Here is a 12,800-nt window from a genome sequence, read left to right on the forward strand (position 1 = left end):
CTATCCCATAATCTTCTCTTGTCTTATAGGAATGTGGGAACTGCCACAATACATCAGATTCAAGGGTCTACCCAATCCAGTATCTAAGTTCTGCTAAGACTAACAAGAGCTGGTTCAGGCTCTGGAACAAACAAAATATTTGTGGTGGATAATTAACTACTTCAAACAGTCTGCTTCCCCCAACATACTCCCTCATCCTGCCATTCTTTACACTCACTCACAATGACTACAATATTGCAGTGCAGAAAGCCAAAACATGCTATCTCCTGAGTCAGAGCAAGAAATCACTAGGGTGAGGAGAGGTGAGAAAGGAACAGAGGATGCCGCAAGGAAAGGCTCCCCCTTCCCCTATCCTTTTTTTCCTTTCTTTTTTTTTAACCTAGATCATCAGTATTGCCCCTGAAAGTGCCTTCTGGCTCTGGTGGCCTAAACCACTTGTTTTGGACACAGGTGCTGAAAGCCATGCGGTCAGTGGGTACAGAAGAAATGACTGCCTGGAAACATTTTGTACTATGGATTAGTCTGGCTATGCTGTGAAGACTTTTATCTATTCAGATAAAAGGTTTGTGTTTCCCATTGTTTGTGTTGCCCTTGTTGGCCAAAGAGATTTGTGTTTCCTTATTTGTTTGTTTGTACCTACTCTGTATTTTAATCCTATTCTTCTTTCAATTTTCTTGTCTGTTTGTTCTTTCCTTTTCATAAAGACTCAATTTCAGTGACAACAGCTCCACAGAGATCCACGTTTTGCTCTTGTGAGCATGTTAACTCCTAAGAGTCATCATCAATCAGCACTTGAACGTTTAATGTCTTTCAAGTTCCTTTACTTTGACATGGTCCTCTGCCTTTGGTTTTAAGTGCTTTCAAGTGTATCTTCTTCAAATATGTTGCCTACAAGAAGCCCTAGTTGTCTTGTTCTTGCTGTCTTCTTTATTAATAAGAACCATCAATCAATTTCTAAAACAAGTCTGCTTTCTATTTGTTGTTAAAAAGACTCCCTCCTAAGTACAGTAGCTAGAAAGGGAAGAGAGAGAGCATTGTTGGTTTTGCCATGTATTCGTCTCTTTCAGATGCGCTTCTGTTTGATGTGAGTGAGGTGAACAAGCAAGGCAGCTTCAAAAGGCACTGCACTTGTGTTGTTTTTGCTTAAAACCATAAAGCTCAATCCTCATGGGGGGTGGAAGAGAAAAGGTTGGGTTATTGCACGTGTTTAGCTGTTTCTTACACAGTCCAACGAAGGGAAATGTCCTCAGCAGGCATGCTGGGTTCTGCAAAAGCACATTCTTCTTTACAGTATTGATGCTGCAATGCTAATTCATGGAAGATTTCCTACATTTTACAGATCACAGCTACATAAAAACTCTGCTTTTCCAATTATAAATTCAGCGTGAAATTTTATAGGCCATACAATCATCCCTGAAATAGGGCACTGACAACAGTGAAAATTCAAAATAAGACAGAATGCAAGTGGGTAAAAAAGTCTGCAGCTGTTCTATCCTTTCAGTAGTGTACAACCATGCAGAAATTTAGCCCCGTCTGCTGAAGAATAGAACTAGCTGTAATGAAAGCCAGGAAGTAGGCCAGCTCCTTACCTATTTTAAGGCTGAAGTAATACATGAGCACAAACCAGTCTATACATAATGCAAGAGTATGGACAACCCAGATTTATTGGGATTTGTTTTCCCCTTTGGTTCATTTAATCTGTGCTTTTCTGATCTGCTAAGCTTTCAGACACATACCCCAAGTGAACACCGTGTACCCATGAGGAAGACAGACACATAAGCCAAGAAAGGGCATTCCTCTAAGGCTACTAAACAAGTAATGCATTGTTACAAAAAGCATGAGGCTACAATCACAGAAACAAGCTAAAAAAAATACCTTTTTTTTAAGTTGGAAGTAGGACCAGATGAGCCACTTACCGCACAATGTGTGTGCTCGGCAGTTGGATTTCTGTTCTCTGTTTACAGCTGTTTATAATACAAACTACTCAGTGGAGAGTATTTAAAAAATTACTAAAAGGCACACTTATATAGAATGCATTAAACTTGTAAGAATGCAATTATTAGTCCTAGTTGTGCATCCAAGGAAAGCCAGAAAGCCAGACAATATTCTGCATGACGAGTCCTGGAAGAAGACTGTCTTATCAGGGGCTACAGAGCATGAAATGCATCTTGCAGAAGAAACTCATATTTGCACAGGACTAGGCTTATGCAAATGGGTGTTTTTCATTCATATCAGAAAACAAAGTTTGCTGATCAGTTATTTAATTGTAAATTTAACACTGAGAAATTTGATGCCTCAATAGCTATTGCCATAAATGAAGTTTCAGGCTCATGGGCAGTTGCTGACATAGGCCATGAATCCAGATACAAAAGTCTATCTAAATATGTCTCTTCAGAGTTATTTGATATTAAATAATACTAGAAAGGTGAAACAGGCAGAATAAATTCTGGATTAAAAAATTGCATTAAAAATTTAACCACATAAAATTTTTCTTGCCCTATAACCTCAGATACATTAGCAAAACCATCACATGAATCTTTTTGGGATGCCAGTGGGTAATTATAGGAACACAGGGTGGATCCTCAGCTGGTGAAAATCATTATAGCTGCACAGAAGCCAATTTATGCCAGCTGAAGTTCTGGCCCATAAAATCTCTTCTAAACCTAAAAGAACAATTTGTGCTACAGTGTTATTGGTCTTCAGGTGATTGAAAACCATCCTGATGAACAGTGTGGTCTCAGGAAAAGAACAGGACTGTATGCCTGACAAATTTCTGCTTCATGTTCCTTTCTTTAACTTGATTAGAAGGATATATTTAAGTAAAAGCTTGCATGGTACAATGCACAATTAGTCACATGCTGCCTCTCAATAGTGAAACCATCAATTTTATTATGGACGTGAATATGTGCAAGAAGTCTAACTATAATTGGAACATTAACTAAGAAGCAGAAGGGGATTCTGATTAAGAGTATACCTTCTGGGTATATGTTGTACAAGCAGCATCTCTAGCAGAAGAGAGAAGGGCACCAAGCCCTCCTATAGTACATGCAAACTAGACATAAACACAGCAACATAAACTACAAATTTGGTTTTGGGTGCTGTGGGTTTAGGAAAAGGTTCTATTTCATGTAAAGTAGGCAAATCACTAGCCTCCGTGCCGCACGAAATATGTGTCTGTTTCACAGAAGAGCAGTTTGGATTATCTATTTTTAGATTTAGCATTTTTAAAAATCCAGATCACTACAGTCAGTATGAGTGATTTCAGTGCGCAAAATGAAGTAATGTGCAAATGCTGGGTGTTATGGAAGAGAGATCAGACCTGCTCACTTGGTAAAATGGATCCTTTAAATTTTGCAGCTAACATATTTAAACATTAAATTTAAGAACTTAATTTCATACATTTTTTTAAGACTCCGGGTTTTTACAGATACCAAACTAGCCACTTGCCTCGCCCAGAGCATGAGTAACAAACATACCCAACTCCAAAGAATGAACCTAGCACTCACTCTTGAAAGTCACATCAGGACACAGTGTAGCTTGTGTATTCCAGGTGTCATTTACCTACATCAATCTCCCAGCTTTCTTTATAGTCCCTGAGATTTCTGTTCCCTTATTTTCTAGTACCTGTGTTGTATTTAGCTGTTGGAAATTTTGTCACTGCCAGTGATACAGAACTGTAGCAGAGCACTCTTAGAGTTCCTATTGCCCTGGCAGGCCAGCAGACAACTATTTGTATCTCAGAAGTATCCAGTTTCATTGGGACAGCATTCTCCCTGATTGACTAATGCACTAATAGGAAGGCCCAGAGCATCTAATATTTTTCACAATGAATTTCACTCATAATATTGCAGCTCCTAGTCACTGCAGTGCACAGTTTCAAATGTGCCTGAAAAAAGCCACTTAAATATGTGATAACATGCTGCAAGTAACTCTGAGTAGCTGTTGCACAGTCCCTTCTGACAAATACCTCTCTCAAATTTTCCTATTCTCATAATGCACCAAAGACTCCTCCTTGTTATGCTTTTTATGTAAGGAACTAATTCCTAAAACAATTTTGGTGATGTATTTATAAAATATTATGTATGCTATCTAAACATAACAATTAACCAAGCTGAGACAGAGCAGCTCAAGCGAAGTAGATAACTTCACCAAGTGACCAGATAAACATGGTGAAGATGGCAAAGGCTATGACTTCAGTATGTGATTCACAGAAAAATTATTTATCAGGAGTCTTCTACCTCTAATGTTCACTACATGGCATGAGACCCATTCTTTTCTTTATGAGTAGATAATAAAGGTAATTGGAATTACTCAACGTAAATCAAATGGAGAAGAGACCTAAGCTGAAAAAAAAACAAACCCAATCCAACTCACAACAACTCAAACCCAAAAACAAACCACCAAACCCACACTCCGAAAACACGCTGTGTGACAATGGTTTAGAGGCCACTGGGAGCAACTCCTTCCTCCAGAACACAATTGCATCTGTTCTCTGTGGACTAATGTACCATAGCAAGCAATTTTGTGCTACATAAACTCATCTTGAATACATACTGTGGAATCTCTCGTTCAAATGCTGTACAAGTATTCCCACAACACTGCTTTGCTCTCCCACCATTATTGCTGATTTTCTGTCAACACTGAAAAGACAAATTGCTACTAGCAATGACTGACACAGGATTGCCAAATTAAATGATGCAAATAGCAGAGAGGAAGGCAGACTCCTCCTCCTTTTGCAACTCTTATTTTTCCAGTTTTCCTCTTACCACTTGAAGCAATCCTTCATAAGCTTTTTCCCAGTTTTCGTATTACTGCTTTAAGCGGCCCTTCGTAAGACGCCTGTAATGCCATTCTGGTTTCCTATATGGGTTCTCAAGTGAGAAGTAAACCCAAAGACTGATTTCTATAGTCTTCCAGTCAACCTCCTCACAAAGAGCCAACAGTCTGTTCTGCACACAATAGAACTACCACCCTGTTCTAGAACAATTCCTGTCTGAAGAAAATAGATCTTATAATCTTTTGCCCCTTAAATGCTTTCCGCTTTCTTGATTACTGTGTCTAGTATCACCATTCAACCTGTCATTCAGTTCTGTAATCTTCACATCATCTTCAGTTTATATTTTAAGTTCACTACAAGTCTGTGCTAAATTTTAACGGTAATTTCCACCAGCATTAACTTTATTAAAATACAGCATTTCCTGTCCACTGTGACAGCCTAAATTCTTGTCCAAGTTCTTTGTCCCATCTCAGTTACTGCAAATCCTTTTCTTGCTTGCATTCATTCAAAATATTTATCAGCCAGTCAGTTTGATTATTATCACCTCAGTTTCTATATTCCTGCTTTATTACTATATGTCCACAGACACACAGACTGATCAATCAGTCAACTGTGGTGACTAGTATGACCTTAGAGATTGCTTGTAGAGTTTTCTAGCTGTCTGATGTAACCCAGGCTCAAAGCTCTTTAGACTGAGGAATGCTCTGTATTTTTCTCCTTTATTCATGCAACATCCAGCACCATGGGCCACACGCTATGAAGCATGCTCCTGTATGCCAAAACAATGAGTCAAACATAACAGCAGAGTTTCCCTGCTGAGAATACTTTTTTTGTAGTTCTGATAGGGCATACAGGTCCTATGAGATTTACTGTCTTCTAGAGACAAAAATCTTTAAGCTGGGACACTTTGACATAGTTATTAATTATAAAAACAATGAAGAATAACAAATTCCTCAAGGTGGGAAGGTATAGCTATCATACCACACATTCTAGATGTAGTGATTGTGACAAGAGGCTTCATAAAAAATCTGGGTGTCACTGAATACTCAAAATACACTTTTTTAAGCTTACAAGCTGCTTCAGTTGTTTAGTCCAACACAGATACTTGTAGAACTCTTAAAACATTGTCTCTACTTGCTATTACTAACTGCAAATCCTTAACAAACTAAGTTTAGAAAAGAATTTACACCATCATCCCTTCTTCAGCACATGAGGACACATTCAAAACCTCAAGACAGTTTACTGTGCCAGAGAACTATGTGTAAGGGAAATTCCACAATGCTGACTGCCTATCTAGCTAATCATATACTAGCTCAGGTATGCAGGTAGCAGTGGAGGTTAGCAACATCAACCCAAATAAGCTGGCAATCCAAAAATTAGTGGAAATGCAGATCGATTTGCAGCCCATGCCAAGCCTGTGCTGCCATGGCTACATCATAAATGGCACTCAGTTCCTTTAAAATAAGCTGGAGTAGGTCTCAAGAATATTGACTGATGTGGGAAAACCATGCTGCTCCAGACTGATGCTAATACCCAGAAGACAGCACTGTGTCCTGTCCCTGTGCAAGATCCCACTTTGTGGCAATACTTGCTGAATAATTGTCCTGGGTTCAGCAGTAGTAGTCATATTTCCCCTTAGTGTCTGGTGCAATGGTGTGTTTTTGACTTTCAGCCTGGGAACAGCGCTAATAACACCAATGTTTTTAGTTGTTGCCAAGTAATGTTTAGCCTGACCAAGGACTTTCTGAGTCTCGTGCTCTGCCAGGGTGGAGGGGAAGGTGGGAGGAAGCAGAGACAGGACACCTGACCCAAACTAACAAAACAGGTATTCCATACCACAGCACGTCATGCCGAGGATGTAGAACTGAAGGCAGTTACCCAGAAGGGCTAGATCACTGCTCAGTCAGGCTGGCTATCGGTCGGTGGGTGGTGAGCGGTTGTATTCTCTTCCCTTGTTATTTCCTTTATCATTATTATTACTGGTGGCAGCAGTAGTGATTTGTGTTATACCTTAGTTACCGGACTGTTCTTATCTCAACCCATGGGATTTACATTCTTTCGATTCTCCTCCTCATCCCTCCAGGAGAGGGGGGGAGAAAGGAGGGGAGTGAGAGAGTAACTACGTGGTTCTGAGTTACTGACTGGACTTAAACCACAACAATAATCAAGAGTACTTTTTGCCCTGTCACACTTTACAGGACTCACCTATTAATAGTGGCATATACGCACACAGCTGTAATTAAGATTCTGCTTTGATTTCCGTATTTGCATGTATACATATTTTTCTCTGCAATGACATCTACTACATACACTTCCTTATGATTATTTTACCAGAAGTGGAGAGAGATGTTGCTTATTGTGCTTCATTAGTAAATTTTTTTATGTGATAAAAATTGCTCACTTAATTTGAAAGGAAACATCTTGCAACTATCCAAAACCTGCTATCAATTTTGTCACTGAAATAAGTATTTATTATGTAAAGAATTTTGATGCTTCGCTTACTGGGATTTGTCTGTGTTAGTGAAACATTTAGATTAACCTTCAGCTCTTTTGCAATATGTTCAGACCGAGATGTTGACCAACCAAATTTGAGCTGCCTACTCATGGCCTTTAGGAGTATTCCAGAGAACAAATGACCTGAAGCCCACTGTGTTCAGAGCTGAGCACTGCTGTGCAAGGGAGGAGGATCCAGTTCCAAATTATTTCTGCCACAAGTGGCAGAAAATAAAAAAGAAGTTGGAAACCAGTAAATTCCATTTTTACTTCCATAAAAGGAGAGACTAGAGCAGTGGACAGGAGAATTTAAGGTTAATCATTAACGGGCAAACAATTTCTTGCAAAGCATTGGTAATTCTCTCCTTTTCCCATCTCTTGGCAGAATTGAGCAGTGCATTCCCCAACTCATTCAGAGAAAGAAGAAATGAAAAGTTTGCCACTTCTTTCATTTTTATTGCTTTCTTATATCATCATCCCAGCAAATACATATGGAGGAAAGAAAAAAGGTAATACCTTATCCAAAATAGTGATCATGAGCTGTCTTTGAAATGTTTATGCTATAAAAATTAAGTAGTATTGACTGTCTGGTCATCAGCCTGTTGGGGTTTGAGTTCTGGGGGTTTTTTTGAGTGTTATGTTCCCTTAAAATATGGCATTTATAATTGCGTTTACTGGAAAATGTAATTAAAACAAACATTTATCAGTGGAAATCTACATTTTGAGACTACAGACTTAAGGTAATTTGACCTTTAACAAAAACTTCTGCTGAAGCTAATTTAAAATTGTATTGGTTTGAAAATATACATGGAACTGATATCAGCTATAATCTTCTTGGGCTGGATACTTCCAGAATACTTTCTATAAAATAGATTCAGTCTCCTACTATGAGTGGAAATTTCTAGCTGTCTGAGGGTGTTCAAGCTTTCATTTCCTGCATTGCCTAACATAAGGCTGCCTTTCACCTCAAGTGTGATGAATACCTTTGAGTAAGAGAGATACATCTGTAGTATGTTTTGTAGTGTACTGTGGAGGATCTTTATCATTTACATTGCTGTACAACTATTTTCTATGCTTTTGTGACACTGCACATTATGTCAGTATCTGTGTGACTGCTCAGTATGGCTTTGCATCACACAACTGCATTTCTTAAAACCTCTCTAATGTGACTGACAAAGAATTCCATGTTTGCCTTCATTGTTGAGCCATACAGAGCAAGCATTAGTTTTCCTTCTTATCTAACTGCATTTCTAATGCTCTGAGGGGGAATAAATGTAGCTTTCTCCCTAGCTGTAACTAAAGCAAGAAACACATTTACAGAAGTATGGTCTCTTTCAGTAGCTGTGGTTTGCATTTATGTTAATTTGTATTAACAGTTTTAGAAAACATTTACCATAAAAATACTGTATATGTAATAGGCACAGTGACTTCAGTCTGCAGGAGGCACGACAACCTTTCTTTGATTCTGCACATCAAACCTCCCTTTGGGTTTCATTTTGTACAATATAAAATCCTTGAATTAAAACACATCGAGAGGTGTAAATTTCAACTAATGCCATAACTTGGCCTGGTTTACAAGGCAGCAAGGCCTGCACATCCTTAACAATTGCTGAATCTTAGCAAGCTATTTAGAAACCTTGAGAGAACCAAAAATCAGGGCACTAACTTTAGTTTGAGGCTTCTCATATCACCTTTACCCAGATCTATTCAGACTCCACTGTGTGCTTAAATTTAGTTCACCTTAAGTATAAACACAAGGCACAGACAGGAAGTTGCTGCACCCTCAGTATCTTACAGTCATAGGTCTTACCTGATGCCAACTCACATTCTCCTACCACCCCTATATGTGGCACCATGTACAGCAAGGTCAGTCACTTCACTCTCTCCATCCCCCTTTCCCCTTATGACCTACTACTCCTATGTCAACGGACTTCACTTGTTTGCTCATTGCTTCTGCAGCTTAAAACCTTGCATGTGGGCCACAAAAAACAGGTCACATGTCATATTAGCACTAGCAGATATGCCTAGTTCATAGTATGTCGAAGCAAGAGACTGATTTAAGAAGCAAAGCAGGTACATTTCTAAAAGTGCCAAAAAAATCTACTGTGATTTCTTCCAGAGGCTATCCAGAGCCTAACTAACAGAAAGCAGTTACAAGGTTAAAGGCCCTGATACTCCATCATGTTGAGCTCGGATCTTCATCTCCTCTCAGTTTTAAATTGGTGCAACTCTGATCTCAACTATCCATCTATGTTAATGTATTTCTGCACCTTTCACCCCCCTTCACCTTCCTCATTCCTATCTCAGTCACAGCAGCTTTGTCCAGAAGATAATGTAATTCCACGCTCTCAAATAAATTTCACTTATTTCTGTTACCATTTCATTGATCAGTATAGCTCAGCTAGTTCTGTCTTCCTCAAAGTCAGCTCTGATGTGTTGGCCACACCCAGCCACCTGAAAAACTCTTTTTCCTCATTTCACTTCTCAGTAAGGTAAATCTGTTTGCCACAATGGCATATGAAAATGGCAGTAAAGCACTAACCCTCACTAAGAAGGGCAGTGAAGTTTTTAGCCCTTCATGAGAGGACTTTTGACATTGGCAGGTGGAGATATCTTCCAGTGACCATAGTCTGCATTTTATCTGAATATCCCTCTACCTTGGAGGTTGCTTGTTCTTTTTTTAGCAGGAACTGCGGCAACAATCAGTATAACTATAAGGAGGTACAAAGCCTTCTCAGAGCTGAGTGTCTGGCATGTAATTTTAGCACAAGCAATTGCCTATGCAGGAACCATCCTTTAAAAGAGCAATCACTGTGTAAAAGTCTTTCTCGTTTATTTGTAGCCAGCAAACAGTCAACTCCTTGCTTCAATTTTCTCTGTATTATTCTATCCACCTACACAGCTAAAGACATTACATTACAAAACAAAATGCATAGAAATTAGACAGCAGCAGGTAAATCAGTGTAGATAGGTGTATGTAAATCCATTTGATCAAGTTATGTACATAAATACATGTTATAGCTTCTTATTTTATACTTCCTGATGGAGAATAAAATGGACTGCATTACCAAGCAAACACAACCTCTCATTTAAACACACACAGAACTTATTTCTTAAAAAGCCATAAGAGTGTCTCTGCAATGCCATGAGTTTCTTTATATAGCAGGGAATAGTTTGGCAATTTTTGGCAAAATTTCATTATCTAAAAGCAGCATCCCAGAAAAAGACCAGAAATAAGCACCTAAACATAACATTCCTGAAGCTGAGCCAAGATGATTCTTTCTAGAAGAATGTAAAAAGTATTTAAACATAAGCTCTTATTTATTTCGATTCTTCTCCTGGAAACATAAAGCTAGGTAGGAATATATTCCATTATGCTACTCCCTTGTGTAGAGCAGAAATATACAGTAGCTGACATGAGAATGCATGTTACTGAGCAAGCACTTTTACTTGACAGTCTCACAGTTGGCACTTGAGGCTAGACTATTTGTTTCCCAAAGGAAATCCCAAGAAGGTAACATTTTAGTTGTTGTCCAGTTCTGCTGTGTTTTAAGTATTACAGTACTAACACTTAAAGATTATAACACAGACCATGGGAATGGATTAAACAGAAATTTGAACAGCTGCTATGTTTTCTTTATTCCCCAATCATATTATGGAGATATAAAAAGATGTGTTGGGCATATCAAATTCTCCAAAGCCCAGATAAAATTTCTCAATAAAATGCAGTGTACATGCAGTATACCATAGCAGATCTTAAAAACTACCACAACAGTAATTTCTACCTGAAGCTGATAAACTATTAGAAATGCAAGAAACACAGAAGATTCACAAGCTATTTAAACTGCAGAGATAGGAACTAAAGTCTGCCAAGATGATGAGATGGTTACCTTTGACACTGAAGGTGAATATCACTTCTACTATCTAACATTTCTTTAAAGCCTACAATAAATACTAAAAATGTAGAGACCTTTCTTTTAATTCCTTGAAATGTTTTCAGTGTAGTAATAATCTGTGCCTTAACTTCACATTAATTCTGTGTGGTTTGGGTTTATAATAAATGACAGAAGAACACAAACCAAAGCCAACAAGCTCACAGGGTACTTGTAATCCAGTCTTCCAGTTTCAGAGAAAAATATGATTTTCCAGCATAGGCAGAAAACTAAGTAAATCACTTCCTTTTATGGGACAGAATGGCCCAGTAATCTGTTCCTCTGATTGAAACTGCTTGGCTAAAGTGTCCAACTACAAGTTCAAACTCAACTTTGAATTTAACATAAGCACTTCCATGAGCAATAGAACTAAGTATGTTTGGTTTCCAGTCACTTAGATTCTACGTATCTCAAACTCCTCACATCTTTAACTCCAGCTGTGCTTCCATGACATTCTTGTCCCAATAGACTCAGTTTGTTCTCCCCATTTCTATAGCATCTCGATATTCCTGACTTTGGGTCTCCGATGGTACCCACGAATGTCCCAGCACACTCCAGCTTCCTCATATACCTTACACAACCCTTGTTAGGACCCTCCTTAGTTTGAGATCCACTCCATGGTCTTTCTCCCCAGCCCTGCACTACTGTCACCACCTCAAGTCTGCTACCTAGCCTTTTGCCTTGCTCTGCATACATGCCATGACTGTTTCACAGGTATGTTTGTGTCCACTGACTAGCTAATGCAGACAGGCTCACACATCAGGTAGTGACCGGCCCAGGACTGCTCACTGTACCAAGTGCGAAGCTATTAATCTCCTGCGTCTGGTGTCAGTGCTCAAACAAGACCAAATTTCAGGGCCAAACTGGTTTGAGCTATCTGCATCCATAATGCCTGCACCAGCTGAACTCAAGCACAGGCCAGTCCTCTCAGAGTCTCCCTATCTGAGGAGCAATTTCTCCAAACCCCAAATGACAACCAGAGTGCAAGGTAACAGCTAAGCCTTATGGATAAGCAAAGTGTTAGAATTAAAAGTTTACTTGAATCCTATGTCCATGCAATAGCAACTGTGTTGATATAAGGGTCTGTTCTCTATCAAGCTGCTGATGTTCAGAAAACACGTAGGAATTTATTACTTGATACCTCTTTCTCTCTTTAAATGGGATTTCAACTGGCTAAAAAAAATAATAAAAATAATTATTCTCTTTCTCCCTCTCATCTTCGTATGCACAAATATACCATGATTACAGCCTATGGAAACTAAGCTAAAAACCACTGATATTTGTAACTTACTGCAGTGGAGTTTGTGCATCACCACTGACCTGAAATTCAGGTCACTTCTAGTTGGATCATTGAAACAGGGAGTCAGGAGCTATATTTTATCACATACCAAAACACTGGTCCATGAAGTCCTGGAAGCTGAAAGGCAGGATGTTAGGTACTAACAAATTACACTAGTGACTATGTTATGCTATTAGGAAAATTCCTACAGATGTATTTCAGAGTGGCTGTGTTTCAGAAACACTGCATGAGTACACAGCATTTGCAATGCTCTCAGAAGTCTTAGAGTTCTACCAAAATTTCTAATACCTAAGCCAGC

The 12,800-nt window shown here is 38.9% G+C and overlaps 1 protein-coding gene across 2 annotated transcripts in view; it reads left to right on the forward strand.

Moving 5' to 3' along the window:
* The first annotated feature begins 7,449 nt into the window (after positions 1 to 7,449).
* Positions 7,450 to 12,800, forward strand: part of LIPC (lipase C, hepatic type) — a 54,437-nt gene continuing 49,086 nt past the window's right edge. The window contains exons 1-2 of one of the 2 annotated variants that reach the window (XM_065688531.1): positions 7,450 to 7,523; positions 7,656 to 7,779. In XM_065688531.1, coding sequence (XP_065544603.1) covers positions 7,698 to 7,779 — 82 coding nt within the window. In that variant the 5' untranslated portion in view covers positions 7,450 to 7,523; positions 7,656 to 7,697. The remainder of the gene's footprint in view (positions 7,524 to 7,655; positions 7,780 to 12,800) is intronic. The other variant, XM_065688532.1, reaches the window with a different exon arrangement.

This window comes from Lathamus discolor, chromosome 8 (assembly GCF_037157495.1).
Source record: "Lathamus discolor isolate bLatDis1 chromosome 8, bLatDis1.hap1, whole genome shotgun sequence".
Taxonomy (NCBI): Eukaryota; Metazoa; Chordata; class Aves; order Psittaciformes; family Psittacidae; genus Lathamus; species Lathamus discolor.